Source organism: Xiphophorus hellerii, chromosome 20 (assembly GCF_003331165.1).
Source record: "Xiphophorus hellerii strain 12219 chromosome 20, Xiphophorus_hellerii-4.1, whole genome shotgun sequence".
NCBI lineage: Eukaryota > Metazoa > Chordata > Actinopteri > Cyprinodontiformes > Poeciliidae > Xiphophorus > Xiphophorus hellerii.
The window spans coordinates 4983537-4995721 of record NC_045691.1 but is presented as its reverse complement, the minus strand read 5'-3'; the positions used below and the strand labels follow the sequence as shown (position 1 = coordinate 4995721).

Sequence of the window (12185 nt, the reverse complement as noted above, 5' to 3'; positions counted from 1 at the left end):
ATGCAACTCATTTCATGCAGAGTCTCATTTGATGTCATTACTGTTTGCTTTTGATGTCTGCCCTCACTTTCCCCTCTCACTTGTCCACAAATACACTAAAAAAAACCTATAAACGCAAATGCAGCAACATTTAAAAAGCACAAATCATCTTTCTCTGAATTTATTTTCAAGCAGCGCTTTCAAATTCAGACACTAACCTTGTAAGACACATTTATGCTGAAATAGATAATAAAAAAAAGCCACCTAGCAGTTATATATTGTGGCTTTGGGCTCTTAGCTCATGTGAATCGGGGAAAAGGTTTGCAAGCTCAGGAAACATGTTGGAGCCGTGCTCCGTGGTAAGCAGAAGACCCGCCTCTGTGACTTCCATGAGCTGATGGAGCACATCTCACCGCCAACAGCGACTCCAAAATGACCTTTTTCTTAATTATCTTATAATTGCCTTTGCGACATAATCAAAATAAAACTGAGCAATTTACTTGCAATGTTCTGCACTGTCAGGTGTGACTTCAACCTGCAAATATGCGATGGAAAACAGATTGATTTTTTTTCCCACACACCTTTTCTTGCTACAGACAGTGCGAAGGTGGAGTTGGTTTAATTTGTAGTGGCTCAGTTTTGATGTTGTCTAAAACAGTGTGGCAGCGGTGATGAGGACGTTAATGAACACAGACCCATCACTACGTAATGTCTGACCTGTTGCTTTCCATTCAACCTCCAACCTGAGAAGTTCAGATTTTTAGAAGGCAAAGATTTCAGAAGCATCTTGATCTTCCAACTTTAAATCAAGATCATTGCAGATTTACAGTCCATTTGTAGGGCAAAAAAAAGTTGCTTTATCCTTGCATTTTTCTTTCCCAATAAAAACAAAAACTGGAATGAGAAAAAAATGCATTGATAATGTTCTGCCATGATTTTTGCTACTTTTTGTGATAAATTCTGACTAGCTATATTAAAATTAGAATCATTTTTCTTTAGGCAGTTTGCTGGACCTACTTTCCCTGTAAGGAGATTAAATTTCCCCATCTGCCATTGAACGCACCAGTAACCAAAGCCAAGAAAGCTACAGTTCTCAAAAAATAACAGAGTGATGAAGTGGTCAAAGACATAAAGTAAAACATTACAGAAATGATTCAAACTGAACCCAAAGATTTATGGCGCTGGTGCGTAATGGAGAAAATATTGACCGAGTATGACTCATGTATTACCTGACCCAGCTGGCTATTGGGCTGAAGAGAGTTTGTATTTGTAGTAGAGGATTTTAATAAAGTCAGACTATTTCTAAAAAAAAAAAAAAACACTCATAAGGACTTCTAGACATTCCTGGTTGAACCACAGATAGAACTTGCAAGTGCTCCACATAAATATTCATACTCCTTTAAATTAAGTTTTATTGGGATTTATGAGATACACAAATAGTGATGAATTAGATAAAATACAAAACTACCGACTGTTTTTAGAAGCCAGAAGAAAAATTGTGGCTTAAAGAAAGTCATAAACAGTTGACTTTATGGGAGTAGACACAAAATACTATGCAAAGCTATAAAAAAAAAAGCCGTTCATCACATTAAACACAACACCTCTGAGAAACATGTTGGTGGCAGAATAATGTGGGGATTTTTTTTTCTGCACAGAAGAGAGAAGCTGGAGCTAATTACAGGAGAGTCCTGGAGAGTTTCATACTTTTTACTTGAATATAATTTTTTGAAGAAATACATGTGTAATCTTTGGGAATCTAGAAGGTACCAAGGGATGAAGGAAAGTTGCTAAGGCCAAAACATGTCTGTACTTGATGATTTCTTCTGATCTTTTCATGCTGTCACCCAATAATTAAATAATTGTGGTAACCCTAACTGACATACTGTATGTTGATTCAATGTCTGATTTAATGCCAGACAATGAAAAAAGATGTGTTTTTGTATACCGGATATATAAATATCTGCTTTCAGATGTGTTTTGCAGATGATTAAATGGAGAAATTGTTGATCTCCAGATGTGCAAAGCTGGTAGAGACATTGCATAAAAGACCTGCGGCTGTACTCACAGGGAAAAGTGATTTTAGAAAGGATTGATTCAGGTCAGCTGAACAGAAATGCACAACAATCTTTAGAACACTTAGAGAAGAAACTAAAACTAATTTTAACTTCTTGCTGTCCACAATTATGTCTTTGTGTAGTTGTACTGCAGAACCCAAATAAATCTGAAATGAATGTTTCAGTTTTGATGTGAGAAAATATAAAAGGGGCATAAAAGATTTTGCACAGCTTTGTACATTTAGTTGAGCATGAAACTTTGATTTTCTACCAGTTTGCAGTTTAAGCTCTGTGTGCTGTTATGATTCACAGTGGATGATGATTGCTCTCTGGAGTCAATATTGGCAGTTTCTTTATACATCTTTAAATACGTTTTCCAAATAAAAGACTGGAGGGGAACCAAGTGCATCGTCAGATACTACAAAGTTTACTCTGCAAGAAAGAAAAAATAGATATATATTGATATATATGAGAGGCATTCTGTACCAAAGCAGAAGTCAAGCTTATATTAAGACCACAGAAAATGATGCACCAGTAGAAAAAAAAAAGAAGTATACGTCTCTTTTAAAGTTTAGAAAATCAATGATTTATCTACAGCATTAAAGAATACTGTGAGTAGGGAGAGGAATACGTCATGGAGAACTTTTCTTTCCTCCTAAGTCTCAGAAATAACATTTGGCAAACATCAGAGGTCTGAATGTTGGCAGTAGAGCCAAAACTGGAGCGTCTGGTGTGTAACCTTGGCGTAGCAAACCAAAACCAAAAACTGTAGCTACGTTTCAGGAGTTTTATAAAGCTGTTGTAACACAAGCCATTAAAAATACTCCATTAAAGTTAAGGGAATTGCCTCCTCATACAGGCATACTTTAAATTTCTGGTTTCCATTGGTGGAGCCATAGAGAAAAAAGGACTAATTTCATGAAATATCCCTCCTCTGTGTGGTTGTAACATTTTTTGTACTACTGTTGGACATATTATGCAAATACACCATTTTAAACCACATTTTAGTCAAGTCACAGTTATTTATTCTGTCACATCACTCTTTGCCTTTTTCTGATTGTGGGAAGAGAGATGCTCATTTTCAGCAAAGTTTTAGTCTGAAACATTCTTAAACCCTGAAATATTTTAATTTAATTTGTAAATTTGAACAAAGCTTGGAGGTACCTCTTGTTCTTTATTATATTTCAAACTGCACACAACCTGGTCAAAATTACTGAATACAGAGACATTATGGCCCAGTAGACTTAAAATATCAGCTTTCCACTTTCAGCATTAGCACTTTATGACTCAATGTGTTTTGAACATGGGTCCTGGTATATCTACGACTCATTCTACTTTTAACGGAAAAACCGGATATACCCGCCTACAAAGTGTTTTTTTTTAAGAAAAATCTCTCATGCTTCACTTCTCTGAGTAGCAAAAAATTAAAATAGAAGTCCCCTCAAAGCCAACATAACAGAGAGGGCAAGAAACAATGGGAGATGGGAGAGTGTTAATCAGAGGGACAACTCTGTAGCTTAACAAACAGCACTAATTACGGCGGGATAAAGACGTGTTCATCACACAGCTTATGAGACACAAGTTAATTGCCTCAGCATGTAGTCCCCTCCCTCCATCTAAAGTCAGCTCATCAAAGTCACTCGGAGCAAATGCAACTACATTTACTTTCCCTCAGCCTCCTGTTTGTTTCTTTTTTGCCTTTTTTGTTTTGATTTTTCCTTGGTCTTTCACTCGTTTCTCTGTCTGAGACATAATAGGTGTAACAGCCTGATATTTTATTAGAACTGCTAGTAAAAACACAAAAACATGTTATATAGTATACACGTATTGATTTTTAAATCACACACTTGAGTCTGAAGCATTTGTGCTACAGACTCAAGAAAGAGGGAAATGTTACTTTCCAGAATGGCTGGAATATACATGCATGTACAGAGGTCATAGAAAAACAATACTCAGAGTGAAAATGGGGAATTAGATATACATCAGCCAAACATGTACGCCATGCAGAGAGGTGCTTTGTGCCTTAGGCTGCTGAGCTTAGTGGATCAATATGCTAAAAATAAATGGAGTGATGTGTTCAAGGTGGGATTAAGATGTGTCAGGTTTCCATATATATTTTATTTTCGCTTTAATGAAATATTAATTTTTGTGCGCTTTCTGACGAGTGAATTTCGCCTGCTCCAGAACAAAGTCAAATGTCTCCATCAGTATTCTTCTAGGGATTGTGATCAGAATAAGAAGGGGTGGCACTGAAAACAAAAAGTGAATATATTCACACTCAACACTTTCAACATGAGACAGCGAGCTTGTCAAGGCTGCGACGATACTATATGATCAAAGCACGTCAGGGAGCAACAAGTGAGGAGAGAAGAGATGGCAGCTGTGAATAACGCACATCTCTCCACACTGTCAGCAGGAGACGTTAAAGTCAACTGCAGTCATTAATCTAATGCATGGATATTTGTGCACCATGAATAATAAAATAATAAAGGAATGCTTTGAATCAGCAGAATGTTCTTACATGAAACATTGTCACTTGGTCGGTTCGTAGCTCTGTCACGCTGTTTTTTTTAAATCTATTCAATAATGCTGCCATTTTATCTAAACTCCCAAAAAAAAACAGAGGTATATGATTGTACCGCTGTGTGCAATCACATATCTTTGCTCTTTTCAAATATTTTTAAAAAATTAGTTAATCAGTACTTGTACTGAAGATTACTCTTTTTTTTATTTTATTTTTAAGACTAAGTATTTTTGTGAAATCACCCTAGAAACAGTTACGGTTTCTTATCCAAGTGCAGTTCATAAATGTACTTTTTTTCAAACACTTATCACAGCTCAACAAACTGATGTTAGAAGCATATTTCATGTTGAAAATATTACATAACCGTCACAGGAAGGGTTAATGTCCAATAAAACACGATTCATAATTCTCTTCATTATTAACTCTCATGCTAATGCTTTAATTTGCTGTCACCCTGCTTTCAGGGGCCACCTTTCATGCATGACCCTCCATCTTCCTTAGTTGCATCAGAGGAAGGGCAGTGGAGTTCAGAGCTTTAAAAGGCTTTGCATGCTTTGTCCATGTTATTTTGCACATCTCCCAGATCTCCCAGAGCTCCTCAGGTGACAATCAAAGCAGGCCAACGTTAACAGTGCTCTGCACTTGCGTGGCAGACATGGCATCACCCAAGACAATTCAGACGTCATAGCTGACTTTAGTTTGCCTTCTTTGCTGAAAACAGGATTTGACACAAAAGTAACAGTTTGTACGACTTCAGAGTGAAACGGTAGCCTGAAGCGTCTTGCCAGCTGGTTTCAAGAAGCGTTTGTGATCAGATCACCTCACTGGCGTAGAGAAATGTTCCGTTTTCTGACTAAATGCTGACAAATTCAAATTCAAAAGTAAAATTTGCACATTAAATAGATTTGTTCCATACAATGGCCTAAATCAAACATGTGGTTTGGATCATTTTTATGAAAATGGTTTGCAGCTGGGGGAAAAAAATCTAAATCAAGTTGCTCGAGAACTTAAGAATAGCATTATTAACATCTACATTGAGGCAGATATTTTGGAAATGTTAGAATGTGGAAAGTTCTGCTTAAAGATATAACCAACATCTCCATAAAACTTGTTAGAAGAGGGAAGCATGCTGACTTCAGACTTAATAAAAACACAGTAATCCAACACCAGCAGATAAAATGACTCCTCAAATCATCAACTGTAGAAACTTCATACAGGATCTCAAACAACTCGGAGTCTGTGCCACTTCAATCTTCCTTCAGGCTCTTGGATCTTGATTTCCAAACGAAATACAAAGTTTACTTTCATCATAAAAGAAGCCCTTGGACCACTGAGCAGCAGCTCAGGCCTTTTTCTGCTTCACCCAGGTAAGACACTTCTGACATTTTCTTTAGTTCAAAAGCAAGGAGTCGTGACCAATGTCCAGGATGTGTCTGTGTGTAAATATAAAAATCCAGTTACAACAAACCGGGACGTCGACAGCTTACATAAATGATGGATTAACACTTATTTTCCTCAAATCTGCTCATCATAAGTTCATTCCTATTGGGAGAAAAGGGAGTCGTGTCATAGCCAAAATACAGACGTGGGAATGTTTTTAGAAGACGCACTCCTTCACTTTAAACCAGTAATAAGCCCTGGCTCCTGATATCTCTCTATTTGTCTGAGGTTTCTACAGAAGACATGGTTCTTCAGGCACATCCCGATAACAAAACTCCCTCAGCAGGATCGGAGCTGCCAGCTGAGTTTTAACAAAAACCAGATATAATGGGAATGTGTGTTTTTAAAGATGTATATAAGACTCAGGTGTGGTGGCGGCTTTTTTGGACATTCCTTCCACAATTTATTCTTTAGATTGATGCAGATTGGTGGTGGGCTTTTTTCAAATGAATCATGTGGCGTAAGAGTTCCTTTCTGCAACATTCTCACAATTAGACAGTTTTAAAGGTTACTAAACCTCCATCTATACACTACAATCATGGACTTAGCAGCCATTCCTCGACATGAGTAAGCACATAGAGATTGTGGACAGTGAAGCACTCTCTAAGCGGCTGTGCAACATAACCTCTAAAGACTGCAGTTATCCCTTCTGCACAATTTTTCTTCCATTAAATTTTCCAATAGCATGTTTGGATAAAGTTGGACTAGGCAGAGAGTTTGGGGGGTAACCCTTTGTGTGTGGAGTATCCCGAGCTATATTTTAATTGATCATATGTTTGTGCAATTTAACATTTCAAAAATAAAGTTGCTTAATAGAAACACACCAATTTAGATTAAAAAAATATATAGTTTTCCAATAAAATGTTTGGGCACTAGGATAAGGTGGGTTTTTTTTTTTTCAAAACTGTAAATGAAAACACTTTTTTTTCTGCATCTCACCAGTCATGTCATTAACAACCGGATGGTGCTGGCACAAACCACGAAGAAGAAGAAGACAGGAAGTAGTTGTAGAATCTGCATGTTTTTAACGACTTGTGTGAACAAACTCATTCGTGTGTGATTTTAATTGCTTTCTTATTTCATGAAATGTTTTTTATCGACATTTGCGGAATATAAAGTTTTGCGCATATGTGTAATATAAACACGGCTATTGATAACCCGAAAAAAATAATTTGAGATAATTCGTAACTATAGACACAAAAAGAAATGTGTACTCATTTTTTTCCCAATCATACAGTTTAAATGTGTCTATCTTTTTTAACTTTTTGAAGAATGTGTTCATGAACCAATTTCTGTTCAGGATAGGCTCAAAACTTTACCACACAACAGATTTCTGCTGGAATCAGACAGACAGACAGACAGAAAGCACCGCCCACAGGTTAATAGTTTCAATTAGACCTACACACCTGCCATTGAGCAAGGCGAGGAAGTCGCCAGCGTGGTACAGGTCGTTGTGAGTCACCTGGCTGAAGCGGAAGGAGTTGAGGTTGCAGAAGGTGACCGCGGGGAACACGATCATGGACGCGGCCACCTCGTCCAGCTTGGTGACGTGGGGATACTCGAAGTAAAACTGCACCCGGTCCACGCACACCATCACCAGCACCCCCAAAGAGGCCAAGAAGAACACAATCCACAGGCTGCGCTTCACGTACTTTCGTTCATAAGTGAACATGTGCGAGATGCCGTGCAGCGTGGACCTGGTGGCAAAAACTTCAATGGGAGCCGGCCGCTTGTAGTCCACGTCCTCCGGGTCCGCTTTCAGATCCATTATTTCCAGCGGGATGAGTTTGGATGGATGGTGACTGGGAGGCTGCAAACCGCGCGAATTGGCTTTATGAATAAGTTGATGCTTTATTTATGAGGAGGATGTTAGCCGTTGCCAAGTTCACGCCCTTCTACGCATGTATTTCTCATGCAGTCTGTGTGAGATGTTGCGTCACTGACAGCCGGCAAAAAAAAAAAAAAAGAGAAGGTCCTCAATCAGAGCATTTTACTCAAAATCGCATCTGAACACTCAGTCCGTACACAGAGCAGATGTAGGAAGCATGCGATATTTGCTGCCTCAGTTTAAAGTCACAGTTCCATAATTTTAATATTTAAAAAAAAAAACAGCGGAGCGCGCATGGAGAGATGCCAGCGCTGTCCTCTTCTCTTGCACACTTCTGCAATCTAAGCGAGTTGTTTCCACAGTGATCACCAAAAAAAAGCAAAGCGCAGGAACACACGAGTGGGGAATAATCAGAGCAAGAAGAGAAGGGAATTAAGAAATCAAAGCGCTGGTGTATTCTCTCTCATTGTAAGGCAGGAGAGTCGACAGGCAACATGGCTTTTTCCCAGATCCTCAAATCAAATCCGGACACGTGCTGAATAACAAGGAGCCGCTGATCTCTGGTCTGTTAATGTTTTAAAAGCAGTCGTCGGCTCGTCCTCCTGGGTTTTCCACAGCTGCATCACACAGGAGCTGGAGCTGGGTCTGTGTCAGAGCTGCCTCGGTCGGTGCGCCTCTGCTCGCATCCATTCCTTCACCACAATGCGGGGAGCAGCACGCCAAACACACTCACATCCCCCGTATATCTTCAAGTTTATGTGAGGAGAAAAAAAGCGAAGGCTACCAGGGAGTAAAGGAGGTTGTTCCTGCTTGAAACACCTTTCCTTCTGAATTCAGTGGAGCTTGTCAGCAGCTGCGGTGGCGGCTTGCCTGGATCACTTCCATTCGTCCCAAACAGGAGAGAGCAGGGATAGGACGGCGGGCTGAAGGAGTCCAACGTCGGCGACACACGACTTGTGTCAGACACGCATCCGAAGCGGCTAGAATAAAACTACATCACGGAGGATGTCACTGAAAAGCAAACCAGTTCACTGATAGTTTCAGGCAGCTCCGAGAGCCTCAAGTTTTCTCTTTCTGCCATTAAAGGTAATAATAATAATAATAACTGACAAAAAATAATTTTAAAAGAACATTGGAGATGTTACAACAGCACCCAATTAGATTGCACCAAGGGCAGGAAGAAAACAACCAAAAAGCTTCCAAAGAATTAAGATTCTAATGTAAGCATTAAGTTTATAATGTGGGTTCCATGACAACCGTTACACATAATCTGACATGAATATGGTTGCCATGTCTCTAACTTTAACAGCTGTGAATGTTTGTAGATCTATTTCACTCACTCACAACAGAAAGTGCTTTTCAGTAAGTCTCTACTTTGCGACTGGAATTTTGTAAAATCCTTCTTACATTCAGTCAGACTGGATAGAGAGAATCTGCAAGCAAACATTTTCAAGTTTCTGCACAGATGTTCACTTAGATTTTGCTCTGGATTTTGTCTGGGCCAGCGTTTCCCAATTCCGGTCCTCAGGCCCCCCTGCTCTGCATGTTTTAGATGTGCTAGTGATGTTACGTGATGTGCCGAGGCTTCGAGGCGTGTGTCGAGTAATGGAGGGGGCGTTTCCGTAAAGCGCGTATCGAGGCTTGCTTCATTTAGGGGAGGAGCCGAAAACGATGACGTCCGAAGCCTCGCTGCCTGGCTGTACCACGTGACTGCTTCGGGAAGTGGCTCAGATGTTGGCGCGGGGTTTGACAGCTTTAGAAACCCCACAGGCTCCATTCAAAATGTGGGTTGTTGTAGGCGAGTTGCGGTCAGTTGAGAGAGTGGATAGAGTTTTGATAGTTTGGATAGCAGAGTTTGGATAGTGGTTATTTAGTTTGAGACAGTTAGTTTGGTGTTTGGAGAGTTTAGGAGATAGATACATAGATAGGAGATTTAGGAGCGCGAGGACAGGATAGGAGTAGGATGGAGCCGGCGAGAAAGAGGAGGATTTCCCCTATGTGGGAACATTTTGATTTGATAAGCCCTAACAAGGTAAGGTGAACTGAACATTTGCAGATGCATTAGGTTTGCTTATGAGGAACTGTATTTTTCACTGTTTCTTATTTTCTGTAAAGGTGAGGTGTTTATTGTGCTCCAAGGAGTTGGGGTACAATAATAACACCTCATCCATGTAGTGTCAAAAAAGAGAAATCGTGTGAAACCAAAAACTGTGGAGAAATTGTTGTTTCTTAATAAAAATGCATGAAATCATCCAAGTTACACAAGCATTAGCCTATTCACTACCCCCTCCCTAGTTCCACAGGCACTTTCGCTGTCCTCTGCCTGATTAAGCCCATGCCATTTTTCTAGAGTCACAGAAAAACATTATTACACAACATGCCATATCACATGACACTACTATTTTGGGAATAATTACACACAGAGAATACATTCAAACAATATTTTATTATACACATATGTGTATACATAATTTATGTAGACAAATGATTTCGTCCTACACCTTTTGTGAAGTCATTCCCAAGAGCCATAATAGACAAAAATTCAATGCATCACATGTGTTAAGATACAGCTGGCTGTGATTATACACCTGGCCAGTAGGTGGTTTCGTGTGCACATGAAGCCTCAAGAAATGAACCCTTTCTCGAACCAGTTGGCTCAAGTGGTTCAATGCCTCATGAGGCTTCATCTCACCATCACTAAGATGTGCCTCTATTCCAGAGCAGCTGATTCAAATGATTGCATGAGCATCAAGTGCTGCAGAAACCTGTTGATCACCCATATATTCAATCCAGGTGTGTAGCAGAAGGGAAACACCTAAAACATGCAGGGCAGGGAGGCCTGAGGACCGGAATTGGGAAACGCTGGTCTGGGCCATTCTAACTCATGTTTTGATTTGTTTAAAGCACAGGTGTCAAACTCCAGTCCTCAAGGGCCGCAGTCCCGCAACTTTTATGTGCCTCTGCTGCACCACACCTGAATAGAATAACTAGGTCATTAGCAAGGCTCTGGAGAACTGATCTACACCAGGAGGAGGTAATTAAGTAATTTCATTCCAGTGCACATCTAAAAACTGCAGAACTCCGGCCCATGAGGACTGGAGTTTGACACTCCTGGTTTAAAGCCTTTCTAACAGACATGCATGTAGGCCATTATGGTTGAAGATGAACTTCTCCTAATCTTAAATCTTTTAGGATTAACTGCTTTTTACAACTCTACTCTACAACCTTCGTGCTGACTGTGTTCCTTTCTCTTCACAATGCTGTTTGTTGTTCTCAAAAAGACTTATTGGGTTGTCAAAAAACAAATTAAAAACAGGTGAACTATAAATAGTAGCTACATGATTTCTGAAAGGAATTGTTTGAGGTATTGACTAAGCAGCTAAACACAAATGCATGGCAAACACTTGTTTATAAAAAGAATAAATAACTGGGAAACTGTAGTTTTCCTTTCACTTCACAATTTTGTTCTACTTTCTGTCACATAAAGTGACAATAAAATGTGCTAAAGTTTGTGGCTGTCATGTGATAAGGTGAAAAAGTTCAATGGGTGTAAATACTTTTGCAAAACAGTATATTGTGTGAAAAATATATATTCATATTGGTGATTTTATCCAGGAAGTGCCAGAAGATAAAGTTCTTTTAAGCAGAAAAATAGAGTTATCAATCTAAACAGGGAGTGCGTTAGCCTGTATGTGTTTGTACCATTTATTCTTGGGATTCACTACAGAGAAGCATCTTGCAGGAAATAATTTGACTTTAACTGTTCTATCTCTGTTTTCCAAATAGGCTTTTGCCAAATTATTCAGCACATCTTGCAAATTCTTCATGGAAAAGTCGCTGTCTTTCTTGATATTAAAATAAATCCCAGGAATACTTGAGCACTAATGATCACATTTACAAGTCAAAGACACATTCATAAAACAACTTCTTATGATTAGTTGAGTTTATCATGTTACTGCCACACTTCTGATGTTTTTACTTATTAGTATAAAATATTATCTTGTATAATTGTTTCCAATATAAAAATAGTAACTCAGCTGTTTTTGTGCTTTTTTTTTGTACTGTATGACATTAAATTAAGACTAAACCTTCTTGTTTTATGTCAGTTTAGATCCACTCATCTTTTTATTGTCTCCAGCCAGTTATCAACTCAAGGTTGTTGGTCAGCTTTGACTACCAAAATGGTTTGTATTTGCTCAATGCCAGAATAATAATAAAAGTTTTTCTCTGAGTGGCCTGTCCTTGTTGGAACAGGACTAATTTCTCTGTAGATAATAACTCTCTTACCAGCTTCAACCAGCATTTTCACGAAGCAATTTGCTTTTGTTCTGAGGGTCATGCAACAAAACATGCTCATCCT

At 39.0% G+C, this 12185-nt stretch overlaps 1 protein-coding gene across 1 annotated transcript in view; it reads right to left on the bottom strand.

The window, feature by feature from the left end:
• The window catches only part of asic1b (acid-sensing (proton-gated) ion channel 1b), a 192234-nt gene extending 183430 nt beyond the window's left edge, over window positions 1-8804 (bottom strand). The window contains exon 1 of the mRNA XM_032549871.1: window positions 7404-8804. Within this exon, the coding sequence (XP_032405762.1) occupies window positions 7404-7765 (362 nt within the window). The 5' untranslated portion in view covers window positions 7766-8804. The remainder of the gene's footprint in view (window positions 1-7403) is intronic.
• Window positions 8805-12185: the final 3381 nt, after the last annotated feature.